Consider the following 13896-nt stretch of genomic DNA (forward strand, 5'->3'; position numbering starts at 1 on the left):
TCTTAAGTTTTTATTATTTGCCGTTTTATTATTATTATTATATTTATTTATTACTGATTGATTGATTTTCTTTATTCTTGATTTGTTTATTTATTTTTTATCTTATTTTGTGTAGAAAAATAAAAAGTAAGATATTTTAGAACAGTGGAATGTTTTTATCAGAGCTTTTATTGTAGAAAATCGGAACCAAAGCAAAGTTTATTCATTTTTCTGTTTTTAATAAATGCGTTTTTTTTTTTGAAAACCTGATGCGGCCCAGTCTCACCCAGACCCTAGCTCCAGTGGCCCCCAGGTAAATTGAGTTTGAGACCCCTGAGCTAGATGTTTAGTTTGATTGTCTACGCAGAATAATAAACATTGACATGGTGTACATCATAAAATCAAATTGAATGACAATGAAATGACTGACAGTTTGACATACAAACATATATGGTCATGTGATTACCGTATCATCATATACAGTTTGGACATACCTGCTCATCCCTTTCTGTGCTTTGTGTTCGGCTGAGTACTTCGCTTTCTCTTTTCCTGCCCTTTTCCCCAGCAGAACCCTCAGGACCAGGTCTGGAACTCAGGATGGGGGTCTTCATGCCTGCTGTTATTTGGGCCTCCATTTCCTCAAAACTCCTTCAGAGAACAAGCACAATATAATATGATTACCTATAGGGAAAAGGTCGTATGCAAAGCAAACATGCACAACACGATATTTGGATGATGTACCCTGTGCAGGGGGAGTTGGGTTCATGGGTATCTTTGTTTATGTTGTCTGACAAAGAGTCCAACTTGAGGTATAATGACGGTTTCCTCACAGACAGTGGCTACAAGAAACAGAAGAGAATAATGGTTTTAATTGTGTTCACTAAGCACAAATGAATATAAAATATGCTAATGTAGTCGATATGGGAAGATATTCGGTAAAATACTCACAGGTGAAGAAGAACCAATCTTCTCCATGTACTCTATTTCATAGTCTGACACAGAAAGGCACAAAATGAAACCGATTTAGATCTTTAGATCCAGATGTAGCATGAGGGTGGCTGACGTCATCGGGTGTTGTCGTTCATATCCACTGTGGATAAAATGTGGTAGGCGGCAGCTAGCAGGCGTGTCAAGGGGTAATAAAGAACTGGGCCAATGTACTAATGTCAGTCACCCAAATCAATAATGAAAAAAAAAGTTGCTCCACATAACAGTGCATCCAAAAAAATATACACTAGATCTGCTCTTGCAGTACGTCTCACCTGAAGGTTGAAGACTGCTTTCAACAAATGATGTCAGATCAGACGGCTGAGGGAAGTCCTGCTGGTCTGAACTCAGACCTGCCCACTTGTGGCTGGTGGTGGAGGCCAGCTTCTCCTCGTCTGTGGCGTGGTCATCCTGTGGATGGAAAGAGGCGGGGTCATCCATATCCTAAAATACAAAGACGTTGCGTCAAGACAGAAGTAATAGATTGAAGAGGGTGAAAGATGAAGAAATAGAATTTTGTACCTGTGAGGGGTCGGACAACGGGGATTTCTTTGGTGACCTCTTGACCCTGAAAGTGTTACTGAGGAAAGAAACATGTAATTAATTAATTACCAGTAATGCATTCAGTTCACAACCTGCTTGCTTAAAGTAACTACAATAATAGGGTGACCGCAGGTCCTGTTTTCCTCATTTCCTCATCTCATTGCCGGGATGGGTGTCCCGGTTTCCAATAATCAAAATATGATCACTGTATAGAATGACGATTCAATAACATGGGCAAAAAATGTGTTAATGCAGCGGGTTGGTTAGGAGGTCAGTCAAGAAAACGTTTATACGCATGATGGCAATGACTGACTATTGAAAAAAAAAAAACTGAGCCGGAAGACGGTGTTACCACTTGTTTCAACGACTTTTCGAAATTAAAAAAAAACATTTACATGATCAATACTGTTTTGATATCAGAAATGACAGTATAGCATCTCATAATATTAGCACTTGAAATTAAATAAATGCATTTCTTTGATTGATACCACTTTTTCTGTTCAGGGTCACAGCCAGACAGAGCGGAGCCTATCCCAACTGACTTTGTACAACCGGAACTGTTCACCAGCCAATCACAAGGCACGGTGAGTATAAACAAATAACCATTCACGGCCATTTACACCTCGGGTTGACTTCTTTGGGGACAAATATTTTTATTTATCCTAAGAGAAAATGGCACAGTCATGGAAAAAAATTATTAGACAAGCCTTGTGTTCTCAGTTTATTTGTTAATATAATAATAATAAATATAATAATGACAAGAGTTTCATTTAAGAGAGTATATCTAGCCATTTCTGTGTGTTTTTTTTTTTTTTAGAATAACCAAAATCACTTCAATAGCTATTGCCAAAAACATTGCTTTTCGGCATCCCATGCTGTGGTTACCAGTCATTAAAATTAACAAGAAATTGAATAAAAAGTGTTGTCTAATATATTTTTCCATGACTGTATGAAGCAGTTTTCAGTCTAATGTTGTCAAGAAAATGAGTTGTAATTAAAATATATACTTTGTCATGACATTTAGCTGTTGGGAAATGAATGTTAAAGGATGATTGATGACAAAAACAAATTTTTAAAAAAATGCTGGTTTACAGGGATCCATATGGAACTGTGGGTAAGACATGGTGGATATTTGTGTTGTCCCTGTACTTACAACAAACAACACAGAGTGGACACACCTCTGGACTTCCTGTGACATATGAGAATACATACATACAGGTGACAGACAGACAGACACAAGACACTGACTAATAGAGAGGTGGACCTGATAGATGTTTCCAATAGGGATAGGCGCTGAATTAAAAATCATTCATTCATTCATTTTCTACCGCTTATTCTCACGAGGGTTGCGGGGGTGCTGGAGCCTATCCCAGCTGTCTTCAGGCGAAAGGCGGGGTACACCCTGGACTGGTCGCCAGCCAATCACAGCGCACATATAGACAAACAACCATTCACACTAAAAAAATCATTCATTATCAATCATTTCTTAAATAATAAACAATCATGAATGTTCTGAACTCCTACTTTGATGGCAGCAGACACACATCAACTAGTTTTACATTTAAAGTGGACAATAATAATGATTGATTTTGACCCAAACAAACTTACGATTTGATAGGAGTCTTCTTCTTTTTGGCTGGTTTGTTCTGATTTTGATCCTCAAGTTCTCCGATGTTGTCGTCATTTTCCACATCTTCGTTAGATGACTCAAAGGAGGAAGAGGCTCGAGGAGGGGAGTTAGCCATTTTGTTGGAGGATTTAAAAGGGTCTATGGAGTCATCAAAGTCGAAACTGTAAGCAGGGTCAGTTGCTTTGGGAGAGTTAGAAATATGTGCCTTTGTTGAAAATGGATTGAAATTTGGATCCTCCCATTTATCCGATTCAAAGTGGTAAGAACCTTTGGAAATGGGGATTTCCTCCTCGTTGCCGTTATGTGTTGCTGGAAGGTCGTTGTCCAGCTGCTCGATCTGTGCTAGATGAGCCTTCTTCAACCCCAATTTTGGCTTTCTCAGAGGCATCTTGGCACCGGGCTTCTTGCCCACTTTTTTCAGTGGGGGAGAAGCTGTCTGCGATGCCTCGCAATTATCCTCTGTGTAATCAAACTCTAACCTCACTGACTCACGTTTGGGAAGAATGGGTTGCTCTTCAGGATTGAAAGGTAGTTCTTCAGTAGGAGCTGCAGGAGAAGGTTCTTTCACACCAGAGATGGGAGGACTTTCTGGGGGAGAAGCATTGAGGGCACATACAGGAGCTTTACGTCCCAGAACAGGTGAGTTGGCAATTTTACTTCCTCCAGTCTTGAAAGGGTCTATGCAGTCAAAGTTATCTGGATCCCATTTGTAGGAAGCCCTGGGAGGAATTGGGAGGTCTTCTGTGATAGGAGGACTAGAAGGGAGATGGTTTTCCTCCTGGCACAAAGGTAAAGGGGTTTCAAGGCTTTTCTCTGGTTCTGTGTGATTGTTTTCTTCTGGCAAAGGCGGAGGGGTGTCTACACGGATCTTTCTAGTCTTCCTGAGGGTTCCTGTAGGACTCGTGGTGATAGAGCTACCTTCTTCTACCTCCTGAGTCACAGTTTGTGGCTTTGGTCGCTTAATGAGCTCTGGGGTGCTACTAGTAGAACTTGGCCTCTCTGGGTTAGAGTTCTGTCTCAGGAGAGGTTTCTTTTTCACAGATCCCGTACGGACTTTTTTAGGCCTACGGAGTGTCCCTGGTGCACTCTCTGTGCCGACGCTGAAAGATTCCGAATGTGGACGGAAGCCTTTTGTTACGGATCCATCCGACAAGCCGGTAGTGTCAAGTTCTTCTCCTTGGAGGCTGAGAGAACGAGTCAGAGGCTGACTTGTTGATTCTGAGGCAAAATGTTCAAAGTTGTATGCGCCGCTGGCCGCGATTGGCCTGTCCTCGTCAAAGACAGTGGATGTGGAATGGCTAAGTAGATCGGAAGTCAAGCCAGATGACGAGTCCTTCACTGAGATGTCTTTCACTGGAAAAGATGAACAGAAGAGTACAGTGGAGATGTTAATCCTACTGTTAAATTTCACCTCTTAATGTGATTGAAATCACAGTTATCAACTTGGTGTAAGGGCAGTTAGACCTAAACCTAAACCTAAACCTAAACCTAAACCTAGACATAGACATAGACATAGACATAGACATAGACATAGACATAGACATAGACATAGACATAGACATAGACATAGACATAGACATAGACATAGACATAGACATAGACATAGACATAGACATAGACATAGACATAGACATAGACATAGACATAGACATAGACATAGACATAGACTTTCTTTATTGTCATTGCACAACAACACAGCAGTGAAATTGCCAACAAAATGTCGTTGCCTGGCTCCTGTGTAATAATAAATAATAAATAATAAATAATAAATAATAAATAATAAATAATAAATAATAAATAATAAATAATAAATAATAAATAATAAATAATAAATAATAAATAATAAATAATAAATAATAAATAATAAATAATAAATAATAAATAATAAATAATAAATAATAAATAATAAATAATAAATAATAAATAATAAATAATAATAAATAGTGGAGAATAAATAGATGACATAGATGACATCAAATACAAACAACAATGTACAGCGTAAACAGTGATTTGTACAAATAATTGAAATAATTTAGAATAAATAACAATAATTTTTTCCTCAAGTTTTGGTTGTGCATGTGGGCAGGTAGAGGGGCTTATTTGGCATTGAGCAGTCTGATGGCCAGGGGGGAAGTAGCTGTTAACCAATTTGTCTTAAATTTGTAATGGTATTTTTTTTTTAAGTACATGTTGTCATCTGGTAGTTTCTTCAATTGGCTTTGGGGTGCAAATGATCAGGCTGAACAAATTCTGATAAACACTAGATGACCACAATGAAAACTGAAAAATGATGCTTAAAGCCGCCCCTCAACCGTGAACACTCATCCTGGATCCCCATGGTCTGGGGGGGGGAGATGTTGGAGGAGGCCATGGACGGAACAGGCGGGGTGTCAGTAGGGGACATCTTGGTCAGACAAGCTACTACCTTTCTTTTCAGGTGTGGTAAGTTTTTTAATCAATCGGAAAGGATTTAAATTGTGTTCCATTTATGAGAACTTGGGAAAACAGTGTAGCTCACAAAACAATCTGATCACATTATTTTGCACATTAAGTATGTCAGTTGGACATATAATCACACCTAGTTACAGATGGATGGAGAGAATAATGAAACCCCGAACTCTTTGCCTCGATGATAGAGCAGGACACTAATATTTAAAATTGTTTTTAAGAAATCTAACTTACCTTTGTCATCAATAGTCGGTAACTGGCTTTGAAGATCTGCAGGAGCCTTTACTGGAGTTGTGGATTCAGGAGTCTCGAATGCTCCATCAGAGTCAGAGCTCCTACAACAAAAAACAGGAGGATACTCAGTCAAGGCTGCTATGGATGATCGGTAGCGAAGCAATGGTTTCCTGCATTAACCAGGGAGAATATTTTAATGTGACACACAAACCAAATATCATATATAAGCAATAAAGGTATTTCTGTAAGGTGGTTCTTCCTCAGCAACAGACACAGTAGAAAAAAAGGATCAATACCAATAATGATCATCAGTATCTGATTCAATAGCACGCTGCTCTCACATTCCATCTTGTCTCACCTCTGTCTGACCAGCTCCCCTGCAGTCTTAATCATGTTGTCATGACGTGAGCTCCATGAGAGACGCCCAAAGAGCCCAAAAGCCGGATCCAAGTCTGGACTGCCTGCTGCCCCTCCCAGCAGACTGTCCCAGCCCCAGCGAGCCCACTGCAGTGGAGAAAGAGCCTGCCACGCACTCACCGCCATAACGGCCAGCAGCGACGATGCTAGTGTATGAGACACAGGTAGACACCCACCGAGACAAATCTGTTCCTTTTTTTCTGATATTCAGCTTTCTTCCTGATGCTCATCAGTCTCATTCCATTCACATTTTATATCTATGTCGTCTGTAGCCACCGATCAGGAGGAAAAAAAGATGTCTTCCAATCTAAATGAGACTGACTGCAGAATCTTACTGCCTGCACACTGCTTGCACTCTCTCCCTCCCTTCTATTAGCCTTCCTCGCTTCTACTACCCCCCTCCCTGAGGAGAATTCTCTCAAAGCTTCATAAAATGTGTTTTAATAAAGTCCTCACAGCTACATCTGTTTGTCATATCTGGTCAAAAAATGCTTGACTTCAACAGTGACGTGTGGAATTTAGGTAATTGATGAAGAAGTAGTAATTCTACATTCGATCAATTTTCTGACCCACATAGATTTTCATACTTGTCTGAACACTGAATCACTAAACTGTTCTATTGACGCTCATTGTATTTAGCTAAGCGCTGGGTTTCAAGCACCAGCCATCTTCTGCTTCATAACATACCTCATACATCCAAGAGATCATTTAGTGATAAAGGATACGCCGATCACAGTTTTATGCTACCGGTTCCGAAACCAATCATGCAGGACTGAAGTCAGGGAAATACCGATCACATGGGTTAACTTTAAACATTTTTATTTTTTATGAAATCATATTTGATATGTTACATATACATTTTGAAGAGAACTTGTGTCACTTGTGACATTTAGTAGACTGATGGAGCTCAAGCAGGACAAATGCCTCTCATCTCGTCTGATTCATTCATTCATTCATTTTCTATCACTTATCCTCATGAGGGTCGCGGGGGTGCTGGAGCCTATCCCAGCTGTCTTAGGGCGAGAGGCGGGGTACACCCTGGACTGGTCGCCGGCCAATCACAGGGCACATATAGACAAACAACCATTCACACTCACATTCATACCTATGGACAATTTGGAGCATTTCGTCTGATTAATTAAATTATTTTTGGGGTTATTTAACTTTAATTTAGTGTCACAGACATAGTGCTGTCCACATGGCTGTGTTAGCTGCCGTATGACTGATGATCACAGCGTGAGCCTTGGAAAACTCACCACACAAGTGTTTGTTCTTCATATTTGTATTAAAATAATGTTTTTTTAGGAAGATAGTATTTGTGGCTGGTGGGCGTAGAATTCAGTACAGTTACAAGTGTAGAAAGATCCATTATCACATACTACAGTATTAATTGGCCCTGTACCCTAGAAACCGCCCATGAATGATACGGGAAAAGGCCGAAATGATACTGTTTCAAAGCCCAGGGCAGTGATACTGATAAAATATAGAGTTTAACCATGTCCAGTATCAGCCCCCGTAGCTGTCCACTCAGAGCGTGCTGCTCTGGTATCGTGCCCGTGAAACAACCAATCAGAGAACAGCACACGGGTGCTTAGTGCCTAATGCTTCTCCAGTCACCAAAAAACCCAAACTTGATGAATGGGACTTTAATTGTCAGACATTGATAAGATAAGACTGTTGATAAAATATTATTGTTGAAATATTTTTGCAATTATTGTGTTTACACTGTTTAGATATAATACATGTAATAAACTGAACATTTTCTGGAAACAAAATGGTCTTTTGATTAAATAGTACATGATAATAAGCTCATGATTAAATAGCATGTGATAATAAGATCATCACATGGTTTGTCTGGCCTGATACCAGACAAACCATGTGATAACCTATAAGTATCATCCAAAAGACATTATGATCCTTGTCAAGATCTAACCATGTATTTAGTGAAGCAGCGCAATCTCCCACTTTTGGAATGATGGCAAGACAAAGATGAAATAGACAGGAAAGGCAGCATGTCAGTAAACAACGTGAAAACCTAAACGAGAGCAGCAGCCAATACCGAGAAGAGAGAAGGCCTGCCTGGAGACAGACGCTCTGTGGTGGGAGGTGCTGTGTTTCACACAGATGAGACAGAGCTCCCGGCCAAATACACAACCTTAACGGCTTTGGCAGAGTCAGAGAGAGAACTATTACTATGAGAATCAGAGCTGAAAATCCAATATCACTTGTCCGATTTGCCCAAGGTGGAAGCTATATCACGGTTTCCAAAGAGAACGAGGATGAGAGGGATGAATGGCTGCCTGCTGCAGCTCTTCAGACTGATTAGTGACTCAGAATCTTTCCAAACCACATCTGTCTGGACCCTGGTGGTCATTTAACAAATCAAATTTCACTCCCCCTCTAAATACATTTCCATTTTTTTCCCCTTATGCCCCACATTACTCCATCCATCCATCCCTCCATTTAAACCAGGGGTCTCAAACTCAATTTACTTGGGGGCCACTGGAGCTAGGGTCTGGGTGAGGCTGGGCCACATCAGGTTTTCCAAAAAAAACCCCAACCATTTATTAAAAACAGAAAAATATACAAACTTTTTCAGTGCTTTGGTTCTGATTTTCTACAATAAAAGCGCTGATAAAACATTATCTTAATTTTTATTTTTCTGCACAAAATAAGATGAAAAATGAATAAACAAATCAAGAATAAAGACAATCAATCAGTAATAAATAAATATAATAATAATAATAATAAAACGGCAAATAATAAAAACTTAAGAAACCACATATAGTTGGTGGGTAGACAAATTATTTTTTTTCATATTAAAATGAACAAAGCATTATTAGAGCCCTGTAGACATGACAAAACACGACTATAGTCACATTTATACTTTTTTTATTTACAACATATTGCGCAACTGCAGGGTCTTGAGACACATGCTAACTCGCAAACTAGAGAGCTAGCGACCTAAACGGTAGCCTTCAAGTTATTTGCTTTAAACTTAAAAAAAACAAAAACTTACCACTTCCACACGGATAGGGAGGATAACTATTAATTAGTTATTTAACCTTTAACATGAACGTTAATCAAACGTAATAATTTTTTCTGGGTACATGATACCATACAGCATCCATATCAAACTTGCGCGGGCCGGACTAACATTAAACTTTCATTCAAGGCAGGGGCCTCAAACTAGTGTCGGGCCGCATGTTTGAGACCCCTGATTTAAACAGTTATCTTTTGATTGTTGTTGACATTTTACAGTAAAAATAAACATATTTACATATACTGAGAGCTTTCAATGACATTTAACCTTAGTTGCAAGTGGTAGTGGTGAATAAATAATACAGTAGCTTTAATTTGTTAAATAGTAAGACAATACTTACTGTTGAAAAAAAACATAACATATTATATATAATAATAATATGGTTATTGATCCACCCTCGGCCATCTCTGTGTGGAGTTTGCATGTTCTCCCCGTGCATGCGTGGGTTTTCTCCAGGTACTCCGGTTTCCTCCCACATTCCAAAAACATGCTAGATTAATTGCCGACTCTAAATTGTCCATAGGTATGAATGTGAGTGTGAATGGTTGTTTGTCTATATGTGCCCTGTGATTGACTGGTGACCAGTCCAGGGTGCACCCCGCCTCCTGCCCGAAGACAGCTGGGATAGGCTCCAGCACCCCCGCGACCCTCGTGAGGAAAAAGCGGTAGAAAATGAATGAATGAATGAATGAATGGTTATTGATGGCTTGGACTATGTGTTGGGCCTACATTGACCAGCAGAGGGAGCTGTGATGTTTTTATTCATCTTTGTAAGCATGACGTCATGAGACCTGTATTGTACTGTACTAGGCTGAGAAACAGCCTATTTGTTTTTACAAGGGATCATTAATGTTCTTTACAGGTACAGAGGAGCCCACTGATGCTAAGAATAAAGAATCTCCCAGAATTCAAGGATTAAGAATGAGATAATCTCATGACCTATCTTGATTAATCTGATATATTAAGAGCAGGCAGATGGTACACTGGAAACAATGGTATTATGTTATTAAATAATAAGAACAGATGCAAGGTGAATTCAAATTAAATCATTTACATTAAATGGTTGCTTTCTTTAGGTACAAAATAGGATTATAGCAAAGCAAATTGTGATGTTGAAACTGACACAAGCATCAAGCAACAAGGGCTGATTTATTAACCATTCATTCCTACATTACACATCACATCTATGTTACTCTCCTCACTCGCTCTCTCTCTTTCTCCTTGTTCCCCAGTGTAGCTGTATGTCTGTGCTATAAATAACACAAAGTGGAGCACTCTTGGTCTCATCCAGTCATATAGCTGCACACCGTGCTCTACTTCAACACTGGCTCCTGCTCCCAGCAAGACAAAGGTGTCCTCCTTAACACAGAGAGCACATCACTCCACCATCTTAAACCCCACTGACTCCATCTGGCTTCCATTGTCAATTGCATAAATATACTTAGTACTTGCACGTGTCGGTACATGTGCTCTCATCGCTTTCTTTATTTACATCACAAAAGAAAAACAACAAAGATCACATGCTCGCCATGCTAGCCATATAGTAAGATACAAAGAAAAAATGCAAGAAATAGAAGGTGATATCTCACAGAGCCATAAGCCAATAAGACGACTCATATGGAGCAACACCACGGTGCTGATTATTTGTGCATGGAAGCCTGACCCAAAAGCTATGAATAAAATATACACACGACAGCAGAGCTCAAGCAGCTATAATCCCTGTTAAGGGTTTCATTTCATTTCATGACAACAAAGAATTGACACTCACATGTGTTCTTGAGTCGGACAGGAGGTCTGTCCTTGCTCCAAGGATTCATTGGCTCCCATTCTCAGCTAACTCTGCTTCCCACCCCACTTCCACCTGCACTCCAGCTCCTGTCCACATCCACCTTGTCCCTTTTTTAAAACTCCTTTTGGTAGTGATCCTGCACCAGAGAATGCCAAGGCAAGATTCTAACGCTGCACTGCAGAGAATACCCACGTCCTCCCATCAAATCAGAGGATGATTAAATGCTCATCACTTTATGCATAGCATCTCCGCGGATCCTTTTTTTCCGTTTGTTTCATTCGGAGAGTGATGCTGAGGCTTTGAGGCAAAATAGACAAGGGTAAATAATCCAAAAGGATGCAACAATAATCCCGTGTTCCGGCCGTCTTGCAAGTGTGTATGAGGTGCCTCCTCTCTGTTTGGATACAGCTGAACTGTGTGTGATGCTGCACACCCAGCAGCCTCCTCCCCCATTCAAACGTTCCCCCTCAGCGCCAGCCGCCTGTGTCTTTAAAAAGACAAGCAGCAGTTTCTAGACGGCTACCATGCGAGGGGGAGGTCAAACAATAGGACCCCTAACACTGAGACACAGTGTCCTCCTTCCATAATTCTACCAAATTCCTTACCTCTTGTCTTTCTCCTATCTGGATCCACATTTGTTATATCGGAGCTACATGGAAAAATGCCTTTTATGCCCCTTTTTTAAACAATGGAAGCTTCCACCTCAGTGATGGTGGAGGTAAACAAAAGACTCTGAGAGAATAGTGGTGATGCGTCGTTCAACTCTGACCCCATTATCCCCTTCTGTCAGTAACTTAATATCAGCATCTACAGTACATAAGATCTAAATACATGTACTGTATGTACATGTTTTTAAAATAAAGTTATAATAGTGTGGCACTCACACCAACATCTGAGTGGCATTAGGAGGACCGGTATTGATATTATGGACATCCAATTTGTCATTTTCCAGACATCTGCTTTAGAATGAGTCCTATGGGATGAAATAGGAGCAGGAAGAGGTTCCACAAAGTTCCTATTGATTGTCTGAAGAGCAACGAGGAACAAGGAACCTATGAAGGAAATATGAGGAAGAGCTTATTGTTTACTCATGGGAAAATCTGTGAACTATAATGGAAAATACCTGTGCCTGAAGCACTTGAAATCAAAGTAGAGAGAAATATGTACTACAACTGAAAGACACTGAAAATGTACACTTCCAATGTGCAAACCAAGCAATGCAGCGTTCTTCAACCAATGGCATATTTTGCATGTAAACCATCCATTAATGGATGTTCCCAGGGAACGTTAATGTGAGTCTGCTCTCAAATGGGCCAAATGGGTTGATTTCTAACAGCCAGAGGGGGGAAAATAAAATGTAGCCCACTCACACAGAAAAATATTGATTGGTGCTGCCAGATGCATGTTCAAAGCATGCAGCAACGCATGGTTACTGTATGTGTGATACATGTGAATCACTCCATCTATATCATCTTCCAAATTAGTCTGATATGCAAAGCGGAAGAAGAGATAAAAATTTAAATGCACTTAGGCAGTGAAAAATACAGCAATGGCAGCGTTTTCCTGAAAGATTTATGACAGGCCCCAAGTAGAATCAAGGTCACCAGCAGATGCACAAAGAGGCTGAGTGCTGTGTGGGATTCTAACAGAACCGCCTCTTAAGTACGTCATGAAAGGGGTGACTAAATCTAACCCCTGCAGAATTTGGATTTTGTTGCATTTGAAATAATTCAATTTCCAGTCTTGTTAAATATATTCATAACAAACAGTTAATGGAGACTTTATCCACACAAGTAGGGAAAACAGCAAATGCATGCATGAAAATATACCACTATGTCATGGATAGCAGAATAGCTCTAAAAAATAGAACTTATAATGCGGTCACAGCAAAAACAGAACAAATTGAAAGTGAAAGTGAAATACATACACAAATCAGATGCTCAGTAAATAAAAATAAAAAGATGCATTCAGGGAATTTGAGATATCTGTAAAACCGGGTGCTAAACTGCCACAAATAAAGCCAATACCTCTTGTTTTCAATAACAAAAACAATAATAATAGTGGAGAAATAGTTTAGCAGTAAATATCACCACATTGTATTGTGCAGAGCCTGTTATCCAGATCTATTGTACACTAGCCTGTGTAAAAGACGCCATCTGGTGGGGATATGTAACACTGCACTTTACAGTGGCCAAGTCATTTCTAGTGTGTTAAAAAGCAGCCTTTGTTCCACATAAGTGCTGATAGAGGTACAGCACACCAATTTGATTAAATGATTAAACACTGGAACTTAGTAAACAACAAAACACAACAAAGCTTTACCTAAAATGAGCATGGCAAGTGTTGCTCAATACTTTGAAAGTAGATTAGTGTGCCACATGTCCAATTAATGTTTTAATTAGTCCTGATTGCAATTGGGCGGATAAGTGTATGTGCAATTTTCATCCACTAGGCTTAAAGAACTAAGTCAGATAAATTGGTATATTGATTTCAGAGAAGACGCAAATGTGCATCTCACACAGAGAAGAGCGATGGAAATTAAGCAAAGGAAAGTTTCAGGAGAACTCATACCTTAGAAGGAGGTGGTAAAGAGGTCCAGGGTTGGGGTCATGGTCCTCCTGCTGGGGAATAGAGGGCACAGAGGGGCACGCAGGAAGAGGAGGAAAGTGGGGAGATGCAGGCGGTGTCTTCTCCGGGGATGCAGGTGGAGGAGTGGAGAGGTCAGGATGGGGAGCAGGCTGGGGGTGAAGTATGGGTGAAGTTAAGGGAAAGGCAGAGCTCCTCTCTTGGTGTTCAGTGAGGGGGACCCTGCAGGGTGAGGGTGAC

At 40.1% G+C, this 13896-nt stretch overlaps 1 protein-coding gene across 13 annotated transcripts in view; it reads right to left on the reverse strand.

The window, feature by feature from the left end:
• tacc2 (transforming, acidic coiled-coil containing protein 2) overlaps positions 1-13896 on the reverse strand; it is a 46883-nt gene that overhangs the window by 10248 nt on the left and 22739 nt on the right. For 11 of the 13 annotated variants that reach the window (XM_078799353.1, XM_058059227.2, XM_058059224.2 and 8 more), the window contains 8 exons: positions 13642-13878; positions 5822-5922; positions 3118-4492; positions 1489-1546; positions 1242-1410; positions 928-971; positions 721-818; positions 474-627 (listed from right to left, as the gene is read on the reverse strand). In XM_078799353.1, the coding sequence (XP_078655479.1) occupies positions 474-627; positions 721-818; positions 928-971; positions 1242-1410; positions 1489-1546; positions 3118-4492; positions 5822-5922; positions 13642-13878 (2236 nt within the window). The remainder of the gene's footprint in view (positions 1-473; positions 628-720; positions 819-927; positions 972-1241; positions 1411-1488; positions 1547-3117; positions 4493-5821; positions 5923-13641; positions 13879-13896) is intronic. The other 2 variants (XM_078799352.1, XM_078799357.1) reach the window with 2 other exon arrangements.

The sequence above is a fragment of the Doryrhamphus excisus genome, linkage group LG20 (assembly GCF_037039965.1).
Source record: "Doryrhamphus excisus strain RoL-2023G ecotype Guam linkage group LG20, RoL_Dexc_Guam_v1.1, whole genome shotgun sequence".
In the NCBI taxonomy this organism is placed as follows: Eukaryota; Metazoa; Chordata; class Actinopteri; order Syngnathiformes; family Syngnathidae; genus Doryrhamphus; species Doryrhamphus excisus.